This window comes from Solea solea, chromosome 16 (assembly GCF_958295425.1).
Source record: "Solea solea chromosome 16, fSolSol10.1, whole genome shotgun sequence".
NCBI classification, from domain to species: domain Eukaryota; kingdom Metazoa; phylum Chordata; class Actinopteri; order Pleuronectiformes; family Soleidae; genus Solea; species Solea solea.
In genome coordinates this window covers 5,512,110-5,534,895 of record NC_081149.1, presented here as the reverse complement: position 1 = coordinate 5,534,895, position 22,786 = coordinate 5,512,110, and the positions used below count along the sequence as shown (strand labels likewise).

The 22,786-nt window shown below is 40.5% G+C and overlaps 2 protein-coding genes across 2 annotated transcripts; one reads left to right on the top strand and one right to left on the bottom strand.

The window, feature by feature from the left end:
• Positions 1 to 8,852: 8,852 nt before the first annotated feature.
• Positions 8,853 to 16,888, bottom strand: pctp (phosphatidylcholine transfer protein). Its single transcript, XM_058653209.1, has 7 exons — positions 16,811 to 16,888; positions 13,471 to 13,668; positions 12,178 to 12,295; positions 11,368 to 11,447; positions 11,088 to 11,259; positions 10,613 to 10,680; positions 8,853 to 9,365 (listed from the first exon to the last, which is right to left on the bottom strand). Exons 1-7 carry the CDS (start codon positions 16,886 to 16,888, stop codon positions 9,291 to 9,293), a joined length of 789 nt encoding a protein of 262 aa, XP_058509192.1. The 3' UTR covers positions 8,853 to 9,290.
• Positions 15,023 to 18,375, top strand: tmem100a (transmembrane protein 100a). Its single transcript, XM_058652731.1, has 2 exons — positions 15,023 to 15,223; positions 17,117 to 18,375. Exon 2 carries the CDS (start codon positions 17,204 to 17,206, stop codon positions 17,612 to 17,614), a length of 411 nt encoding a protein of 136 aa, XP_058508714.1. The 5' UTR covers positions 15,023 to 15,223; positions 17,117 to 17,203; the 3' UTR covers positions 17,615 to 18,375.
• The last annotated feature ends 4,411 nt before the right edge of the window (positions 18,376 to 22,786 follow it).

The window sequence follows — 22,786 nt, the reverse complement described above, 5'->3', positions numbered from 1 at the left end:
CACACTGGACCTTTAAATACATACATTAACGTAAATGGGTCTTTGCAGTTAATGCTGCCAACTAAATCTCTAAATATTCAAAGGCTTCCTTTTTTTCAGTTTTAAAACATTGCTCTAGTATTACACACCGGTCGAGGTCGAACCTCTGTTTCATTTTTCAAAGACAGAGAAAGAAAAAAGACGTTCTTTTCTTCTGTTTTTTACCCACTGCCTCTCCACTGGTATTAATATGATTTACTCTAATCCAAATAATCAGTGAAGGTGAAGCGCCGCCGCTCCAAGAAAAGCATGTGGATGGTGCCAGCGCAAATCACGCCATTTATCATTCCTCGGTAAACATGTCTCTGCATTACAAGCAGGGTTTTTTTTTTTTTTTTTCAAACCAACACCCTGATTTTCTGGATGCTTTACACCTCCTGCCATTTAAATAAAACGTTTACAGCACATACTTGAGTTTTTACGGGCATGGTGAGGGGGTAATGATTTAATTTGAAGGGGGTTGGATCCCAAACAGAGTGACAAATCTGCTAAGTAGCCAATTAGCGACACTCTGAAAGTGGGGGGAAAAGACAAAAGTCCCCTTTTTCCACCGCAGGAACTTTTCTCATTTACGCGGGATTTTTTTTAAAAAACATGGTGCATATTCAGAGAAATTACCCAGATTAAAACCTCAACCCCAAACTTTCACCCAAAGAAGCACCACCTTGTGCCTTAAAAGGGGCGGGGCTCTGTGCCAAAGAACACTGATTGGTGGAACACCATTTGCAGTGGTTGAATTTGCGTGAATTGGTCCTATAGAGTACTTGAATTTGAGTTAATTGGTCCTAAGAGGAGCTTGAATTTGAGGAAATTGTCCTTGAATTTGAGCAAACTGTCGTTTTATTTGAGCAAATTGGTCCTAGGAAGTTCTTGAATTTGAGCAAATTGTCCTTGAATTTGAGCGTATTGGTCCTAGAAAGGCCTTGAATTTAATTGAATTGTCCTTGAATTTGAGCCAATTGGTCCAAGAAAGGACAATTTAAGTGAATTGTCCTTGAATTTGAGCAAATTGGTCCTAGAAAGTCCTTTAATTTGAGCAAATTCGTCCTAGAAAGTCCTTGAATTTGAGCAAATTGGTCATAGGAGGTCCTTGAATTTGAGTTGAGCCTAAATTCTCTGTGTTCTAAGAGGTAAGCTGTGCACATTCAGTCTTCAATTTGAGTGAATTGGTCGTAGAAAGAACTTTAAAAGGTCCTTGAAATGTCCTTGAATTCAATATCAACCAAGGTGTGGGAAGCCTTATTGTAAGTCGCTTTGGATAAAAGTGTCTGCTAAATGACATGTAATGTAATGTAAAAAAGCCTGACAGCAACAATTACAAAAACCTGGACTATCCTTTCTTTAAAATAAAGGAAAAAAGTGAAAACATTTGGAGTACTTTTTTGCTCAGGTGTGTTTTTATATTTGGTGAAAAAGAAAAAAAAAATAAGAATGCTCTGTGTTCTAAGGGTCACAAGACCTTCAAAAGAAGACGGACGACGCGGTCCAGGCTCTGTCGTGTGTATCTTCTTTGACCCCACGACATGAAACGGAAGGAACCGACCGAATGCCGTTTTCCCAGGAACTTTGAGGTGCAGGTAAAATAAGTTCCCCGGTAATAAAAGGAGGTTAAATCCGAGAGGCTAAACAGACTCTTTTCTTCTCAGTGTCCGCAGAAAACGAAGAAAACGCTTCACCTTCACTTTTACGTTCAGCCGCCGCTCATTGCTGCTTTGTTTCAGGACGCTTGGCTGACTGCAGAGGCCTGGCCTGCTGATTGCAGTGATAGACACAGAGGAATCTGGCGCTGGCTGCCAGAAACCGCAGGGAAAAAGAAAAAGGAGAGGACCCTGAAGTCTGCCGTCGTACGGGCTGAGGTAAACACAGGTCGTCCCTCATTGGTATGTGGAGGCTTATGTTGGCCCGGGAGAGGAGCAGCGACTCCGAGGAGGTGCCAGTCTGTGGTCTGCTCCGCAGAAAACACAATTATTTTTAATGAATGCAGAAAAAAAAAAAAAAAACTCAGGAAAACAAATAGCTGGCATCAGCCTTGCAGTCTGCAGCGTAAGAGCATTTACTGTTACGCAATCAAATCCATACAAGCACAGACAAGACTTTACACTGTTAAATTTAGATGCGTGTTCACTGTGGGGGGGGGGGGGCAAAATGTTCTTATAAATTGATTCAATTTTCTTGTTTCAAGGCAAAGAATCTGCTGCTACTTTCAGACTGTAATGTGCATTAAAAAAAGAAAAAACAGACCAAAATTTAAGACACTTTAAGATACTACTTAAATCACAACTAAAAAAATTTCTCTCATGTAAGAAATGTTGTTTTCTACCATAGAACGTCTTATATTCATCACACACGCCAATCTGTGATAGTGAATTTGACTTATTACGTAATAACACAAACTTTGGGCTCTAATATCTGATTAAGACAGAGTTAATTAAAGTACTTAAGTATCAAAAGGATTTCTGATTGAGCCATGGTGGCTCAGTGGTAGGGGCAAGTTGTCTTTCAACTTGAAGGTTGTGGATTCAATTCCTGGCTCTGCTCATCTCCGCGTGGCCAGGAGCAAAGACACTTAACCCCATGCTGCAGCGTGTGAATGAGTGAAAATGTAAAGCAAGACTAGAAAAGCTCTCTATAATGTAAATACATACCATAATACCAACTCTTCTTCTTCTTCTGATTTTATTTGGTAGTAACGAGTGACAGAGAGTTAGAGGAAATGTAGTGGAGTAAAAGTAGTAAAAATACAGACTTAAGTACAGTAACAAAGTATTTGTACGATTAAAAACAACGTCTTCACTGTCTGGTTCTCGACACAGGGGGGCGCTCACAGCTCAGGCTGTCGGCACCATCTTTTCCTTCCTTAACCAACCCTTTCCGTGACTTAAAAATCTGCAAGTTCCAAGTGTTTGATCACAGGTCACGACCTTTTTCCCTGGCGTCGCTCCACACTCTGACACGTTGACGGAAGAAGTCGAGCCAAGAACGAAAGAAGAAGAAGAAGAAGAAGAGCGTGAAGTTCAAATCTGTCTCACAGCGTCACAGCGTCTTTGTTTGGTCTTCGCTTTGGACGTCAAAGATCACTGTACACGGGTTCAGGGGTGAAGAAGAGGTCTTTGTGGACCGGGATCCAAACCCCCGACCTACACACCTACTGACCTCGTGGAAGAGCATACGTGTGTGAGTGTGTGTCAGTGTCCGTGTTGTTTATTTAAATAATCATCATTTCTTTCTTGCGTAGCTACGTTGTCGATCAGCCAGAGCAACATCTGACAACACTTTCCCATAATTCAGCAGAAACTCACCCGAGCGAGAAACTTCCTCTGGCTCCGTTTCGTCCAGAGACAGTCGTCCGTTCGTCCGTCAGAGGTGCTGCTGCTACGTATGAAGGGATGAATTTTTGATGAAGTCATTCAAAAACATCAGAACCAACACGATTCAGTTTATGAAAGGTTATGCATGTAAAAACCTATGCAGTGAAAGAACACTGTAAAAAAAAAATTACAATAATTTTAATTATAAATAATAATTAATTACATTACAATTAAGTTCATTTAACTAACATTCAACATTCAAAGTACACAAACACTTCAATGTAACTTGTTAAATTCAGGTTAAATTAACTTAATCAATTTGTATTTTTTATAATTGAAACACAAATAAACGATGTTGCTTCAAACTAAATTTAACAAGGTATGCAAGTATAAAGTATTAAACTCAAGGTAAATTAACTTAATCAATTAGTTTTTTTAATAAATTTAATAATGTTTTTCAATTGAAACAGAAATTAAGTTCATTTAAACTAAATTTAACAAAGACCACAAACAAAATTAAGCTAACCCTAACCCTTTTTTTGTACCAATTTTCTCTATTTATTGACACATTCGTAGAAATTATTATATCAGTGTTTGACTTAAAACAGCTACGATTAATTTAAACACAATAATGACACATTGAGGGCAAAACCCGTTTTGGTTTTAAATTTCACTGACTGTCAGCCTTTATTTTGTATTTAATTTGGTGCTGCAGAGACGTCTCCATGAAACAAAGTCATAACTGCAGCCTCATGTCCTTGGATACACACGTACACACCACTCATAATAAAACTCGTTTTTACCATTAGGACAGACACCGTGGACAGACACTTGCTGATAATGTCCGGACGTCGATCTTGCTAATGTTTACACGTTAAACATAATCCAGAATCCGTTGCTTCGGCACAGTCGTATTTCTTTTCTCCTGCCAGTCGCCCGTCGAGTAAATCACATTTAGAGGAAATCCAAGCTCAGTAATTGATAATTCATCAAAAACGAGTCGGAGGCCTAAGTGCTTCTTCAGATGACTTCAGTGTCCTGTGTGCAGCACAGTTTAGATATGATCTACTCGAGTCCAGTCAACTTTAAATCTGAATTTATTTCTACTTAACTTTTCGGAAACCAAAGCACTTTCCACATTTATGTTTTTTAATGTTTTTACCAGCTCGATAATAATATTACTCACTCGTTTGAAACCTCTTAGATTTGTCTTTCAAACCGTTTTTCCAGCCTCAGACCCTCGTACCTGGTGAATGAATTTCCTCGCTCTCTATCAGCTGCTCTCTTGTTACGCACACAACGTTTTTATGAGAAAATACTGAGCTCTACATGTTAACACCATCGTCATGGAATTAGATTTGTGTCAATATTTTCAACACTTTTGAAGAAGCAAATAAATATCGATTTAAAAATATTGTATTTTATTGTTTGAAAATACACTTGTTATTTGCGCTCCTTCACTTGTTCTTTGCTCTCCCTGATTTGTTCTTTGTGCTCCCTCATTTGTTCTTTGCGATCCCTCACTTGTTATTAACGCTCCCTCACTTGTTCTTTGCACTCCCTCATTTATTCTTTGCGCTCCCTGATTTGTTCTTTGCGCTCCCTCATTTGTTATTAACGCTCCCTCACTTGTTCTTTGCACTCCCTCATTTATTCTTTGCGCTCCCTGATTGGTTCTTTGCGTTCCCTCATTTATTATTAACGCTCCCTCACTTGTTCTTTGCGCTCCCTGATTTGTTCTTTGCACTCCCTCATTTGTTATTAACACTCCCTCACTTCTTCTTTGCACTCCCTCACTTGTTTTTGCACTCCCTCATTTATTCTTTTCGCTCCCTGATTTGTTCTTTGCACTCCCTCATTTGCTCTCTGCGCTCAGTGATTTGTTCTTTGCGCTACCTCACTTTTGTTTGTGGGCGGACCTTAGGAAGCTGCTTGCTGATTGGCTACTGAGTTTTAGAGTGACAGACAGACAGCGACTCCAAGCCGTGAAGACCTCCGGTCCATGGAGCTGTCACTGTCCTTTATACTATTTAGAGACTCACTTATAATATATATAACTTATAATAGAGCTCTCAAATGACTCCACACTTAATTTCTCTGTATTTTTATTAAGAATATTACCTAAAATCATCAATGTGACATAATCTAGTCACAGTCAACTCTTCATAAAGGACGTCTCGTTTAGATTAACTTTTGCCACAATTATCACAAAAACATGCGTTATTTAGGCCACAAGTTATATATCCCGTCCCCATGTGTACTGTACATTTAATTGACACAACAACATGAATATGAATGAATATAAACTCCTTTTCTGAACTGAACTCCATCAAAGTTGGGCAATGTGGGGGGAAAAAAGGGGACTTCAGTCTTCTTTGTTCTCTGCTGGGTGGCAAACAACAAAAGTGTGCATCACTTCTGGAGAGTAAACCATGTTTCGTGAACTGAGAAAAGAAAACAGTTTTGAGACTTTAAAGCTAGAGTATGTCATTTTAATCTTGTCATCTTCACATTCCTCCTTATTATGAGAAGTCTATTAAAGTTCTAATCTTTTAAGATTAAAGTTGTAAAATGATGAGATTAAAATCTTAATATTATGGGATAAAGTCGTAAAATTATGGGAATATAATCTTTTGAGAATAAAGTCGTAATATTATGACATTAAAGTTGTAATCTTTCGAGAATAAAATCATAATCGTTCAAGAATAAAGCTGTAATCCTATGGGAATAAGCAGGCATAGATCTTATGAAGTGGATAAAGTATTATATGAATTCATGACACACAATACCCTATAATTTAAAACTGATGTGTTTACATTATGGCACTTTAGATTATATTATTTCATTCTGTGGGCCATAAAAAGGGTGTTTGCTTTTTATCTCTATATAAATCCCACATTGATGTGAATCTGCTTCACGTGTTTAATGGAGCAAAACAAAAAAAAGGTCCTTCCACTAAAATATTAACTGCTTTGCACAGCAGCATGAAGAAAAAGAAGAAAACACATAAAAGCCTATTCAGGATAAAGGATTCCCCGGAGCACACTAATATCTCTAATAGTAATCTATTAAAAATCACACACACATACACACACACACACACAGAGGGAAAAAAGACTTTGAAAAATAAGCTTCCAAGTGGAGCCATTATTTTGTTACCTCTGGCAGACAGAGAGGCACCTGGGAAATGTGAGCTGACGTGGAGGGGGAGCAGCGCTCCAGCACAAAAACTCCATCACTCTCTTAAGCTAATTAGCCTCGTACATTAGCAATCAAAAGAGCCTCGCTCTGAAACACAATGGCCCCAGCCAAGAAATATATTTGTCTTCCATCTGCGAGAGACTGCCAGTGGGACAGAGTCCAACAGCAGCGCCGAGACGACACGAGACATTCCAGCGGATAAAGTGCTGGGATCTGAGCGTCCACGCCGAGTTCTCTTTTTCTAAACCAAACAAACAAACAAACCAATGAAACGTGATCCACCGAGTGTTTCAAATCTCATCAGGGCCACACTTCACGTTCTATAACGTTTAATGTGTCTCATTAACCACAGACTCACTGCTGCTGACCTAGAAACCCGGGCTGACCCTGGAGAGTAAAGGAAAAACCAGGAGTTACAGACGATCTACGGTGGCCTGAAAGTCCAAACCATAATATTATAAAAGTCGTGATATTTCAAAAACAAAGTGATAATATTATGAGAAGAAAATCGTAATCTCTCTAGGTTAAAGTCGTAATATTTCAAGACTGAATTCGTAATCTTTCGAGATTAAAGTCGTAATATTTCGAGAATAAAGTCGTATTATGAGAATAGAGTTGTAATGTTTTGAAATCTTTGATTTAAATCGTAATCTTTCGAGATTTAAATCGTAATCTTTCGAGTGATATAATTTGTGATTAGTGATATTAAAAATCTGTCAGTAATGAAAATTAATGCATTAACTGTCAGATAATGGTTTATTTTAATAAAATGTTGAGAGGAACACAGTTAATGTTTGTTTTCAACCACTTTATGAGCTTATATGTACTGTATTTTTTATTTTTGTTATTGTTTTACATAGACCAGATGTTTAATTGCAATTTATTATTATTATTATTATAAAGTATTATTATTATTATTATTATTATCATCATTATGAGAAGAAGAATGTATGTATGCAAAGATGATGAAGATTATGATGAAGATGGAGAGGGAAAAAGTAAGAGGTGGGTTTCATGGATTCATGGTCAAGACTTGGGTCAATGCTCACCTTTCACCACCAGAGGGAGTAAAAACATCACAGATAAGTGAGCAGCAGTGATCAGCTGATGACTGTTACCCTTAAATGGAAACATGTTTTTTTTCAGATTTTTCAGCTTCTTAGATGTGAATATTTTGTGGATTTGTTTGCACCATATCACGAATAAATCATTCAAATGGAATTATTTGGATTTTGAGATTTCCAGGTTTCAATCAACATTTTCTGACATTTTAAGCAGCAAATAACTAAAAAATTAATCAATTATGAAAATAATAATTAATAATCCTTACAGTTTCAAGAGGGTTCTTGCAACCTTGTTGCTCGAACCCTAATTAATCTGTTCTGTCCTGTTTTCAGTCCATATGACTTGTTCTTTACTTCTCAAGTCGATGTGAGATTAAGCAGATTGAAGCATCTTCTTCTGTCGGGAAACATCTGGATTTTTAGTTTCTTGGGGGGGGGTGTTACACAACACAGTTACACATAAGTCTGAATGTCAAATGAGAGTTTATTCATGACAATAAAACAGCAGGTATTACATAGTAATAGGATTTCATGATCAGATAAAACCATATTTGAAAAGTTGTTATACTGAGGTACTGAAGCCTGACTACACTCACATAGTGTGTCTTTATTCATATGCATCTATAATATGTGATTTCTTTTTTGCATGAATAATAAAAACTCAAAAGAAAAGAATCACAAGAGTAAATATAGTGCAGTTTGTTTTTGGGAGTGAATTCCAGTGAACAGCAGACAATGATGAGACTCCAGTGTGACCAGAAAACAGAAGATAAGTTATGGACACAGTGTCATGGACACAGAGAACAGGTAACAGTGTAGCAACAAATACAGCGGAAAAAACACACGCACAAAAGATTTACTGCGAAACAAATACGACAGAAGTGCGATTAGCAGTAAAAGTAGTGGTCGGTGTGTGTGCGAGTGGCAGCCATGTTGGACTCCACCGTTAGTGGGGCGGAGTCAGGTTGCTACAAGGTTTCTAAACTCAGAAGTTTTTGACTTCCGACTACAACTGGAACGCACAATATTAGCCCCGTGTAGGTCATTTTTGGGTCATCATTTTTGCCACTCAGCCATGTTGGAATCCAACATTAGTGGAGTGAGGCGAGGTTACTACTAGTTTTCAACTCGGAATTTCCGACTTCCGACTACAACTGGGATGCACTATTATCTCAGTTTAGATCAAAACTGGACAGACCTCAACACAACGTTGCATCTATCAAGCATATTTTCAAATATTTCAAACTGGAGCAACTGCAACGATTGAATGCAAGCAAATTTTTGCAAAAAAAACATAAAACGTGTGCTAGAAGGTGCAGAAAATAAAATATTGACACCTTGATCTTATAGCCAGTACCTGGCTAAGGTTTGTGTTTAGTGCCGTCTTTTGCATGATTCTGAGGACTCCAGGATCGGCAGCCCTGGTCTTGCAAGGCTGGTTTTCGGAAACTTACACTGATTCCAAAGAAAAAGAGAACAAAAGTGTTGATTATGATCAAAAATGATTCATGAGGATCTCTGGTGTCATGCAAAAAACATGCCTGAGTCAAAGTAGAAGCCCACACCACGCACAGAAGAGTCAAATAATCAAACACATCTCCTAAAACTAAAACAATAATAAAAAAAAGCCCTTGATTGTGAGGGTGAGTACAATCATCTGCTGCTGCTGCTGCTGCTTTTATTTCTTCTGGCAGTAGCAGCTGTAATTGCTGCAGGCATTCTGCATGTCCTTGAGGAAACCCGGAACGCCGTTCTGTTCGACAGAAACACACCAAAGTATCCGTCAGTGGACGAACACAGGGGCCAAGAAGAAGAATTCAGAGTTCTACTTCATGGGTCAGCGCCATGTAGAGGCCTGGCATAGGTACTACAGAGTTTAGAATCTTTTGGGGAGGTTTGGGAAGTGAATGAAGACATTTCCTGAAAGTTGTTCACGTAAAACCTCGACTGTAGCCTCGACTGCGTACGTGTGAGTGCAGTGAGAAGTGGGGGAAAATAATCTGTATTTCAAACATTTCACCATGCAACCTCAAAACTACGTCAAGAACCAGTAAATGTTCAAAACATGGGCACTTTGACATAAAATAATCCACAACTCTGCTGTCCAGAGATGAGCTAATGAAGCATTAACCTCACACAGCTACTTGGTTGAGAAATATCTCCACACGAGTCTGTTTCTACAATAAATCAGGGGGAAATGTTACTTACATACATTATTTACTGGTAAGTTTCCCCTTTTATTTTTACGTTCATGAGAATCAAACAAAACCACACACTCGACTAATAAAACTTTGTCATGAGGCCTTGATTCAAACCAGCCATGTTTCGTTTGACTTTATTTACCCCAGTGAGGAAATTCTCTGCATGTGACCCATCTGTAAGTGTTCAGCGAGGCCAGCGCGCCTTAAGCTGCTTCACGGTTTAAGACGTGGTCTGCTTTGTTTTCTGTGTTCTTACAGTGCTGTAACTTGAAGGGTTATTTAAGGTACTTTTCAGCCTGAGACACTGAATTTGACCACTTAACAAAATACTGACCTATTAAAAACTACACCAGTCTAAGTCTAACAGTATCTTAGGCATGCGTTTGACACTTTGTCTCACTGTTGGACAGGAAACTAAAGTTTGTGTCGCGTTGTAAACCACGCACTCTCCTGCACCAAACTCCATAGAGAAAATCACCAATTTTTACATCACAGAACACAGGAGTTGTTGATCAACTCCTGCCTTCATCGCTTAGTTCAGATGCGTTTATTTGTGGTTTTCAGCATTGGAAATCTTTTGTTTGGATTTACACGAGTGGCACAAACAAACAAAAACATGGCAGCAGTAGACCAGCAGCTGCCCTGTCCCTGTGAGCAAAAACAGAGATTTTCTCAATGGGCTTTGGTGCGGGGGCAGAAAAAGACCGTCGAACAGCACAACAGAGCATATTTTTACAATATTGTAGAAAGACTCTGTCAGAGATTTGTTAAGTGGAGTTGAAATGAAGATTAAACTCACTTTAGCGGCCCAGTTCACCAGCCAGGTAGGGATCATACCACCAGGGTTGTCGAAGTAATTCATGAAAACTAAAAAGGAAAGATCAAGTTTTTGCATGTTAATAAGCCTGTAACTCATGACCGTTTTCAGGTAGTAATCTATATTTTTCTTGCACAGGTTTTGACACGCAGAGGATGACTTTAACGAGTAATTTTTAAAAAAGATTTTTAAAAAAGTGGATGAAAACTTACATTTTCCCCACGTTAACTGTGTTTACTTCTCTTTTCCCTCACACAATCCCTAATGCTAACATTTTCTAATTACAAACTGTTCTAAAGCAAAGTTAACATTAATGTCAATAGAGGTATCTTTTGTCCAGACGAGCTATTGATAATCTGGTATTTCACAGTTTTACTTCCTGAAAAAGCGTCTGAAACGTAGTGATAAGACAAATCTTGGAGAACCAAGTCCTCCAAAAGACGGAGCGTTTTCTTACGTTTCGTTGCCCCAGCTCCGTCGCTCTCCAGTGCGACGCTCTGCTTGTAGTCTTTGACCCGCAGCACGCCGCTCTTCTCTGCGCACGCCGTCACCGCTGAGCTTCTGGCCAGGATCACCCAGATCTTCCTGCCGTCCACGTCCAGGTCTCTCCTCTCCCTCATGTAAACATACTGAGGGTTTTGATCCGTTAGGGAACACAACACATGTCGCAAACATTCACCTCCTCTCAGCTCTGTAAAGACGGGCTAACAAAAAAAACACACGAAAAAAAAGGATACGTCTCTGTTTGACAGAGGAAACGGGTATTGGACTTCCCAGTAGATTGCTGTTTGTCCTTCAAAGTTCTTCTCACAGAGCTCTATTTGGAAAAGAAAGACTAAAACATGAAGATATCACGTGCTAAATAGCCCCCACCGCTCCATTGGCTTGTGTAAATATCCCATGGAAATCAAGGCCATTTGGAATAGCTCTGTACCACGCTACGTATATTTTATTAGCGTGAGGCCGAAGAAATACTTGCTGTCAACTATGCCACACGTCTTTGTGTTTTTAAACGTCTCTCTCTTTCCCCACACCAAAGCCCATGGAGTAAATCAGCGCTTTTAGCTCACGGGGGACAGAGAAGCTGCTGGTCTCCTGCTGCCTTGTATCACTGAGGTCAATCTGAACAAAGGACTTCAAACGCGGAACTTAGAAAACACATCTGAACGTGATGATGGAAGCGTGTGCTGTGACGTGAAATCGACGACTTTCTCCATGGGCTTTGGTGCACGATTTTGACCTTGCGATGGCTCGCCTGTAGTTTGGTTTTTGTCAGAGATACAACAAGAATAACACACTACGAAACAGCATGTATATCTTAAGCCTCATGAAGAATAACCCCTAAAAAGTATCTATATGACAACGTAACTACAAACTACATCTAGTACAGTTTAAGGCATGTTACCTTGTTACTGTAGAGTTGCATGAAGACAAAATAAGAGCAGGAAAAATGTCAATAAGTGGATATTAAAGATATTAAAGATCTGATTTATTCTCAGGGACATGAGACCATGAGAAACTGGCCTTCCTACGTGCTTTTATTTTACCTTTCACATATCCATCCCAATGTTTCCGATAGGCCAGGTCCATGTAGACGTCTGCGCACAGCTCTGGGCTGCTGATGGCGAGCACGCCAAAGACTTTGTACTCGTAAAGTTTCGTTTCCTGAAAACACAAGCACATGAAAGTGCTGTCTCCCAGAGACTGCAGGCGAGTACAACACACGACCACACCCCACAGCGACGCCGCGTAAACCAATCCCAGCGCGTGCAAGGTTCCATGAGTAGAGCCAACACCCTTTATTCTCACTCTGGATGAGGAAGGGTGTTGGATTGGAGTCAAGTTCACATGTGGTTAACACCCTTAAATGCAATAAACACAGTGTGCGGTCACTGATTCTTTGCAGATTCTGTGGCCCAGCGGGTTTGTTTGTGCAGTCAAACCAAAGTGCATTTACAAAAGCATTGTTTTAAGGTCGATTTGCTTTCCCTCAAACCACGACTTTGTTTAAAAGATGACAAAATGAATCGTGGAGAGAATGTTCTCAAAACCGCGCCCCATAGGCCTCATGTATGGTTTAATTTGTCAATTGTTTGGTTAATGGTTAAAAAATCTGTGAAAATGTTCATCTTTAATTGTTTTGTTGACAAACCTAAAGATATTCAGTTCAAGAAGAAGCAGAATTTGGACAAATGTGTCATTATTCTGCAAAACAAATACATACAATGAGGCTTTGCAGCACTAGTATCTCAATGTGGATGTTGAACAATGGCTGAATCCTATAGTTTAATCTGAAATGATCATTTATTCCCTTGATTTAAGACACAAGATTGTTGTTTGCATGTCATTTTCTACTGTTAACAGACATGCGTGTGCCTTATAATTGTTTTTGTGCATCATACACAAAATAAACGAAAATGAAAGTAAACAGAAAGCTCACAAGTTACGTCCTGAACTGTATTTTGTTCATCTTTCATACTTTTATTTAAATGACTCGACCTTTAACATCAAAAAGTGGAGTACATTTACAGTGTGGACGGGTTTCTCAGTGGAATTAGGTTTAACAGGTACAACCGGTTTGTGAGTGAGGGAAAAATAACACACATTCTTCAATATCCGGATAATTCCCGGTTTTGCCGCTAGGGCGCCACTGCCGGTGTGTTCATGTTACTGCTAATAGTGATTATATTACGCATAGTAGGAGTGACGTCACATAAGAGACAAAAACAGTGTAAATTGTGTGGTGTTTTTTTTCACTAAGTAGAGACTTCATTCATTCGTTCACTGAGTCATTGGCGGTGTTTTCCCCCTCTGGTGTGAGGTGTGTTTGTTTTCTTCACCTTGTCATAGAGGCGGTAGATCTTGACCCCCATGGTCTCGGTGAAAAGCTCCCATCCTCCGCCCAGCTGCGGCTCGTCCAGTTCCTTCCAGGCTCCCTGGAACTCTTCATCTGTGAAGCCAAGCGACATGACGGATTCTCCGAACAGCAGAGGTAGCTGCGGAACAACGGCGAGAACAGCGCCGGGGGTTTCCGGTCCCTACCTTCAAAATAAAAGACGGCTCACCCTCACTGCGCCAATTTTTTTAGAGAAAATCAGCGTGTTTAGCTTGAGGCGACACTGGAGCTGCGCGTCAACTGCTGTCTTGTTTACCAAGATTGTGCTAAATTCAAACAAAAACTAATTCAAAAACCGAATTCACAAAACAGCACATGTGAATGCAATGATGAAAAGCAGCAAGTCCTGTGTGCCATGGTGTAAAATCGTTGATTTTCTCAATGGACTTTGGCACAGTGGATTGAGCGGTTTACAGATGTACACACACGTCAGTTGTCCAAGTGCGAGATAAATATATTCTTAAGAAATGTTGGACTCAAGAAGTTGTAGATGTTAGACAGACTTTTCCAAATGAAAACTGCTGATTCACTCTCCAGCAAATCAGAAAATTAATGTTGTTAGGTTGCAGGGACACAGGAGCTGCTAGTGTGTTGCTGCTTCATCTAATAAATGTGGGCCACTTAGATTAATCCAAAGAAAGAATTTCAACTGCAGAAGTCACAAAATAACACATTTGAACTTATAGAGGCAGCAGTGGATCAACAAGTCCTGTGTGCCCTGATGTAAAATCAAAAAAGCCCAACTTTTTCGGAAAAGCAACAGTTGCGGTGGACGTTATGAGCTCAAAATTACATATCAATATGCCGTATTAATTACTTTTTTTATATGTACTCCTGCCTCGTGTGAGCTTTTCTGTCTTTTATCCATTATTCTGTACAACACTTTGGTCCACTGTGTTTGTGTTGTGCTTTACAAATAAAGTTGGATTGGATTGGATCATTTCAAAATATAAGTGCTTGTTTTAATATGCAACAATAAAAAAAACATATTTATGATACAAATTAATCTATTCATTTAAAAATAAAAACATATAGAAATGACTCGTTACAACTTGATATTGGTTGGAGGGCCACATGTGGCCCCCGGGCCGCCAGTTTGAGACCCCTGACTTAAAGCATGTCAGGGTTTGAGAGGTTACTCTGACTTATGGAGGGAAATTCCAACTTCCCTTTAAAGCAAATGGTTACTCGATTGCAATACATTTTTCAACTTTTTGAAAAAAATAATTTTACTCAGAAATGTTATTCTCACTTGACCTTTTTTGAGCTTCCATACACGTGACATTAAAAAATCCTCCACAAAATTTTAATCTGTTAACAAGATGTTAAGCTAGTAGCGGAAATGTGCAAATTCGAACTTCAAAATAAACCCATCAGCTGAATGGATAATATGTTAAAAAGCCCAGTGGCCGTTTGTTTTATTTTGAAACACCAGACCGGATCTCGTAACGTTCTTCTCACCTGTGCGAGCTTTGTAGTCCAGTAGACTTGTGCTGTTAGAAGGAGGAGGGATGGCCGTGCGAGCGACAGCCAAAGCTGAGTGACAGAGAGACAGAGAGACAGAGAAGACGAGCAACAACTGTCACGTTTTATTTTGAAAGAATCCGAATCAACACATTTTCATTACTTTTCACATTTATTAGACGTTTGTTTGACCGCACCTCTGTGGAAACTGCGGCATGGACCAATGCTGTGAGGTAAATCACTTTTCTTTCTTCTTTCTCTTTAAATTAAATTAAATCATTCTGTCTTGTTGTTGTTGTTGTTGTTCTGGTTTTCTTTTTTAAAATCTTTACCAGCTGCAGCCAAACACAAGTACAGTCAAGTTAATGAAAAAAAATGAAAAGGATTTATTTAAATAAAATTAATAACTTTAAACACAAATGTTGTCTCCCCTGTTGTTCATTGTCTTCACTAATAATTCTCATGTTTTTCTACAGCGACAGTGATTATTCTAATAATATGACACAGTAATCTGCAGCAATGTTCAGTGTGAACATGTTTCTATTAAATACAACATACTTTTGACTAAGTTAATTATATTATAAACAGAAAAAATGATCAGGTTTGAGCCAATAATGTGATAAAACAATGAATAAATTGACAAAACTTCCAAGTAAATGTCACATTTGTGAAGAAATATAGTCGTTATTGCATTAAATTTTCAAGATAAGATGAGATGAGACTTTCTTGATTCCACAGTGGGGAAAATGCGATTGTTACAGCAGAAAATTACAAAATTGGATTGGAAAAAGGCAATTAAATAACATTAAAACAAGATTTAGATGTTTACGTAGAGAAAATAGTAGTCGACAGAAGTTTGTGCCGTTTATTCAGTTGAATTCGAAGGAAAAATCCCATCCTTAATCACATGTTCATGCAGCGTTTGTGAGGCAGATTTTAATCCTAAATATTTGCAGCTGTGGTTTGGTGGTTCAGCGGTAAGCACTGTCGCCTCACAGTAAGGCTGTGGTTTGAATCCCTGTTGGATCGAGGCGTTTCTGTGTGTGTGTATGTGGATTTTCTCCTGCTGCACCCACAATCCAAAGCCACACAGATATGGCTTTGGATTAATTGTGGATAAAGAAAATTGTTGATTGATTGAGGTGTCAATGTTTTCAGGCGTTCTTTTGACTGTTTTGTGGGGTCAACTTTGGAAAAAAATTACTTTTTTCAAATCTTTCCAAGACTAAAGATACTTTTTCCCAACACCTGCTTAAGTCTACAATATCTTAAGAACTTATTTTACAACTAGAAACAGAATTTCGTAACCCGTACCAAACTCCATAGAGAAAATCAGCGTTTTTACGTCACACGGACACGGGAGCTGCTGTTCTACTGCTGCCTCATTTGATTGGTTTGTGTCAATGTTCTTAATCCGACTGACGGTTTTCAAACACCAACGTCACAAAATCACACATTTGAACTCACTGACGGAGGCGCCAGTGTATCAGAAACTCCTGTGACCCTGTGAGCTGAAAACGCTGATTTTCTCTATGGAGTTTGGTGTTGGGAGAGCGCGCGGCCTGCAACGTGACTCAAACTTCCGTTTGCCGCCAGAAAAGGTCGTCTAACGGCGAAGTAAGCAGCAAACACAAGTCTCCTGAACTACTTTTCTTTAAAAAGAACCCATCCTTTTCCAATTTGTTGTCACTCAGTGTTTGAATCCCAGTTCACTGAGTGAGTGTGAGTGGGTTGGTTGGGGGGGGGGGGGGGGGTGGAGGGGTGAGAGATCAGCGCCGCTTGTGAAATTGCTGGTGATCTCGAAGCTCCTCGCATTTCACGGAGCAGTTTGTAATGTCATATCCCGCGTTCTCCTGGGAATGTCTCAGCTCGTGCTGGGCTGAGTGGTCCTGCGTCATTCAGGCAGCTCCTCTGACTGGGTCAGGGGCGCACGGCTGCGACTGTGAGCAGAGGTTACGCCAGTTTATTAAAGCAGCATGTGTGTGTGAGAGCGCCGATTAATTGTGAAATGTGGGGCTGGATTCCAACAAAAAAGAGAAAGAAAAGAAAAGCAAAACATATCTGTGGGGTCTTTGTGTGTGCAGCGGTTGAGCAACCAGCTTGACTCTTCGGTTTATTTGTTTTAGACTGGGAGATCGCAGTGAGGTAAAAAGGGCAACGCTGTGTGAGAAACCATCTGTGGCTGGTTTACCCGGAGGCTGCGGTGTCCTGCGATGCCAGAAGAAGCTCACAAGGACGCCATGCGAACGCCCGCGGCATCGGAGAAGGCCAACAACAACAACAACGACCACGAGCGTCCCGCGGCGACCACCGTGAACATCCCGCTGGTCAATGAAGTCCAGCTGACGGCGGCCACCGGCGGGGCGGAGCTGTCCTGCTACCGCTGCACCATCCCGTTTGGCGTGGTGGTGCTCATCGCGGGCATCGTGGTCACCGCCGTGGCCTACAGCTTCAACTCGCACGGATCCACCATCTCCTACTTTGGCCTGGTGCTCCTCTCGGCCGGGCTGGTGCTCCTGGCGTCCAGTGCCCTCTGCTGGAAGGTGAGACTGGAGAGGAAGAAGGAGAGGCGGCGGGAGAGCCAGACCGCCCTGGTCACGAACCAGAGGAGTATTTTTACTTGAATCCTATTTTTCGCTGAGGCCTGGAAAGATATCGGAGCCTGGAGAAGCAGCTGGAACCAGATGTTCTTCAGCATGTGTTGCGCTTCCGACCTTTTAAAGTGCTTCGAGCGCCGACTCTCGAGGCCCAGAACTTTAATCTTTGAAGACATTGTAAGGGTTTTTTTTTTTTTCTTTTCTTTTTCCTCAAACAGACGTCGAACATCTGGAGAGCTGGGAACGAGGCCAGAAGGAGTGTATCCCAATTAAGATGAATTACCACTGTGTGAAGCCATGTAGAGGAAGTCGCCCATTAATCTGCCGTTGGATGTGGCGGCTTTGATTTTAATGGGACGGACTGTGATTTAAAGGAACCCGGGGAAGAGAAAGGGAGAAACTGTAAACTCCACGACGATGATTCATGCCTCATTTTTCTACACTTCAACTTGCACATAATCTCTCCATGACATGTCTTTTGTTCATCTCACAGGAAGTGACTGTGTCTCACCTGCTGGTGAAAGATGGTACTCGTGTAGTCTTCTCTTCTGCATTTAACCGTAAATACCTTTCTGTATTCACTTAAAGCACTTTGACCCTTCATAATCATCATATTCAGTGTTAAACGACACCTCACTGTGACGTGCAGTGAGTCGCATTATGATGTCACATGTTGTGAACATGTGGCGCTTTTTTTGTTGTTTTGTGTAATTGTTTGCTTGTATTTTCTGATAACTGGACGTCATGAGGTTTAATAAACTCATTAACACTCAAACTTGTGAACATAACCTGGTCTCCATTTTAAATTTATCGCAATTTTTCTTTACCAAATGCAAGTGCTTTTCCATCCACGGCTGAACGAGTCGAATCTTTTGAACGGTTCTTTGAACTGAGTCGCAGTTTATATCTAAACTGTCCACGCTGTGTTCAAAGAGCCGTTCAAAAGACTCGGCTCGTTCTTATATTTAGAGCCGTTCATGTGTCGCGTAAAAGGCAGCGTGGACAGTTTGGATATAAAAAGAACTGCGACTCAGTTCTCATCGTTCCTTTCAAAGAGCCGTTCAAAAGATTTGACTCGTTCGTGAACGTCACAGCTCTTATTACAGGTGTTACGAGCAGTAGGTGGCGCAAGACTTAACGTGAATAGCAGTGATGTTGGTCTGATATTGGTCAAAATCACTAGGGTAAGGGTAAGGTCAAACATGTGAACATAACCTGGTCTCCATTTTAAATTTATTGCAATTTTTCTTCACCAAATGTAAGTGCTTTTCCATCCAAGGCTGAATATTGGGAGTAGAGCTGGGATTTGTGGCTCCTTGAAGGGAGCCGGGTCTTGAGGAGCCGTTCCTTTCAAAGAGCTGTTCAAAAGACTCGGCTTGTTCTTATATTTAGAGCCATTCACGTGTCGCGTAAAAGGCAGCGTGGACAGTTTGGATATAAAAAGAACCTCTCGCAAAGGAACGGTCCACAACTGCGACTCAGTTCTCATCGTTCCTTTCAAAGAGCCGTTCAAAAGACTCGGCTCGTTCTTATATTTCATTGATACAGAAGATGTCACGAGCCGTCCACGCGTCGCGTAAAAGGCAACATAGACAGTTTGTGTAGAAAGAGAACGGCTCGCAAACGAACGGTCCGTAATTGCGACTCAGTTCTCATCGTTCATTTCAAAGAGCCGTTCAAAAGATTCGACTCGTTCGTGAATGTCACAGCTCTGATTCCGGGTGTTAGATCACCAAGACGAGCAGTAGGTGGTGCAAAAAACTTTACGTAAATAGCAGAGATGTTGGTCAAAATCACATAGAAAATCATATAGAAAATAGAAAATGTGACTCTTTTGACAACGGTTTGAGTTTAACAGACATTTGTTTAGATCTTATCTAAAGTTACACACAGCAGCTTGAAATCGGTTCTCTACTCCTTTCAGTCAGAGACTCTTGGAGAATGAACGTGACGTTTCAGGACGTATACTATAAATTCCCAGTGCTGTAAAGAAGCTGAACTCTCCTGTTTGACCCTGTTGGGATTAAAATAGCCTGGACGTGGAAGTATATTTATAGGCAGCATTTGCGTTGCCATGCGTCCGTGTGACACCAGACACTACAACTCGATGGTTTCCTTGCGTCAGAGGAGGAACCTACAACACACTTTGTCACTTTAGGGGAGATCACCACGTACACACACACACACACACACACACACACATAAGCAGCTATCACATATATGCTAAGGCTCCATGTGGACTTTAAAGTCCAGCTCTTATGAGGTGAGGCGTCACCTCCCTGAAAGGTCAGAGTCAGGCTAAAAGTGGGAAAGAAAACAAAGAAACACAAAAAAGAAAGAGAGAGGTGTTGACTTGATATGAAGTTGGACAGGTGCTGTCCACCAGTGTCCTCGTCCTCCTCCTCACACACTGCTGGCACCTCCTGCACAGACTGTGTGCGTCACTTTTCGAGCCTCGCGTGGTATCATTTCACTCCGTGTCCCAACAAACAACAACAACAAGGGGAAAAAACAGGAGGAGCTGCTCTGTCAGAAATAATAACAAAAGTAGCTGATGCACTTTTATATTGTTTCACTGTGGATCTTAAGTGTCAGAACACTGTGTTTCTGTGTCGACTAAACAAGGAAAGTAGGGAAGGAGACAAGGCAGCGCGAGGAAATGGATGGATTTTATAAAAGTAAAGAAGGGACAAAAACAATCAAAGAGTAAACTAGGATGAGGAGTTTAGGGAGGAAGTAAAGAAAGTTTAGAAGAAAGAAAGACCGATCACACAAGTTTAAGAAGAAAATAATAAGATGGAGGGATAAAAGGAGCAAATGAAGGACATGGGGGGTCAAGAAAGAAAGAAGATGACAGATGAAAGAAGAGATGGAGAAAGAAAGAAAAAAGAAAGAAAGGACAGATGAAACAGGCTAAGAAATAAAGAAAGAATTGGGATAATGAAAGAAGGACAGAGGGAAGTACAACGATAGCTGGAGGGAAGACAGCAAAGTCAAAAAGTCTGCGGGGAAAGAAGGAAATGATGGAATAAATAATGGGAGGAAGGCATGAAAGAGGCTGAGATCAATATGAAGAAAAGAAAGAAATGGAGACAAACCAGAAAAAGTCCGCAAGGCAGGGAGGAAAGAAAAGGGAAATGTTGAAATTGTTAGAAGAAAATTATTTCAAAGCGACGACAGAGCCGATCAAAAACGGTCTCAAACACCAGTGTGAAATTCCAGACTTCAGCAAGACTGTTCCAAATCCACATAATGAGCTTCACCTCAGTGAGCGTGATCTGAGCCGACACACAGGTGTGTTTCATTTGACCTGCTTCAAAAAGTCCAACATCCGTTTGCTGTCATAGTTTCCTCCGACTTCTTAACCAGAGTTAACGAGACAGCATTCATTTTGTTTTATACTACCTTTTTAATTCATTGGGAATGCTGAGTCAGCATTTACCAACTTGTTTTTTTCTAATTGTTATGATCATATCATCGTCTCCCACTTGTCACACATCGTAATCTGCTCGTTCACGACATTCATGCGACTAAATCTTTTAATTTTTTTGGGGACAAATGTTTGAATTTTGTAGCAATTTTATTCTCCTACAAGGCAGATAAGACACCATATCAAATATGTTATTTCATTCACGGCTGCAGTACTTCATGTCTTCTTTTATGTGGTTTTTATGGTTTTTTTTGTTGGGGAAACCTCTCCCAGTAAGAAGTTCATATAAAAGTGCAGAACAACAGCATTTATGGCCGTGAACCAAGAGCCTCCTAACAACAACACTATTTTACAGTGTGACAGTGACTCGGCACGACAGCCTCTGTCTTTGACTCTTTCATGTGCTGCCAGTGGTTTCCCAGAGTGACTGAAGTGTTGGCTGACCACAGTCTCAGAGGAGCAGGCGGCTCGGTTCGCCCTCATTTCTCATTCCATAATAAAGAGACAGCTTTTCCTGACCAGCTCCTCCCTTTTCTTTTGAAACCTTTTTCCCCCCCTCTTCCATATTACTAAAGAGATGATCATAGGGATGCAATAAAGCTTTTTTTATGTGATCCTTGCTTTATGGAAGTCGAATTTTGTGCTTTGAATTAAACAAACAAGCCAAGAAGAACTGGAGCTGCTAAACCCCAGAGAAGCTTCAGGTCAGGGGTCATAAACTCAAATGACCTGAGGGCCACTGAGCATCTAACGGGTGATATTATCTTAAAATGGGTTAAAAATCACAATAACAATATTAGTGCCGATATTTCACAGCTTTAAGTCTTTTGTTGTGTCTCTGTTCAACTCAATTTACCCACAAATACACTGTTGTCTACAACAAACCAAGTTTCAATAGAATATCCTTTATTATAAATAAAAATAGTTGTTGCCGTAGAATAAGCCTTCTAAATACATTTTAGGCAAGGGCCTCGCAAGGCTGCCATCTTGCGCGCCATTTTGAACAGGAAGCAAGAAATGTACAACACCAAAAAAAAGTCGTCGCTGCTCCACCCACAAGAACTTCAAGCAAAGATGGGAGGAGGCAATCGCGGAAGGCCCCACACAGTTCCATGACGAGCTTAAGAAAGAGCGGTGAGTCGTCCATGTGTTGCATTCTGCGTTTCCACCAATAGATGTCACCAATTCTTAGACAGTGGACATTAAATCACATGACTCATGAAGCTGCGGTCACGGGCTCCTTCATGTTAACGTGTGTTACTCACAGGAGTCTGCGTTTGTTCACACTGGACGTGGCACGAATTTGTCACGCAAAGATGCGATTTTTGATTTGCACGCCATGTTCCCATAACCACTTTGTCACAACCTTCATACAACCTTTAGAGAACGTTCACTAAAGGTTCCCAGAACATTCCCTTAATGTTAATTTGTCACAACCTATATGTGTACGATTGATTTACTGTGAAACAAATATGACAGAAGCGCAGTTAACTTGCCAACCATCTTGGAATCCCATGTCAGAAACAAGTGGAACACTCCATTATTGAGTGTATTGTCAAGAGTGGACAACAGGGAAATGTCCAAACACTGTCCATGTCAGTGTTTGTATTTGTCGACTTATCATGTTTTGTTTTCTGGATTGATGGTGATGGCTTCATGGCACCTTCAAGGGGAACCAATAGCGTCGCGACAAATTGCGTTCGGTGTGAACACAGCATTACACTACTGTCTGCTACTCCCCTGTGGCTAATGCTAAGCTAACTGTTCAA

Bases quoted from the DNA above. Each gene is read 5' to 3' on its own strand.
- pctp (XM_058653209.1), bottom strand. From the start codon at position 16,888: ATGACGCAGGACCACTCAGCCCAGCACGAGCTGAGACATTCCCAGGAG. The intron at 12,296-13,470 runs GTGAAGAAAACA...TTGTGTTTTCAG, and splicing joins TCTACCGCCTCTATGACAAG to GAAACGAAACTTTACGAGTA. The intron at 11,448-12,177 runs GTAAAATAAAAG...TTTTCCAAATAG, and splicing joins TTGGGATGGATATGTGAAAG to AGCTCTGTGAGAAGAACTTT.
- tmem100a (XM_058652731.1), top strand. From the start codon at position 17,204: ATGCCAGAAGAAGCTCACAAGGACGCCATGCGAACGCCCGCGGCATCG.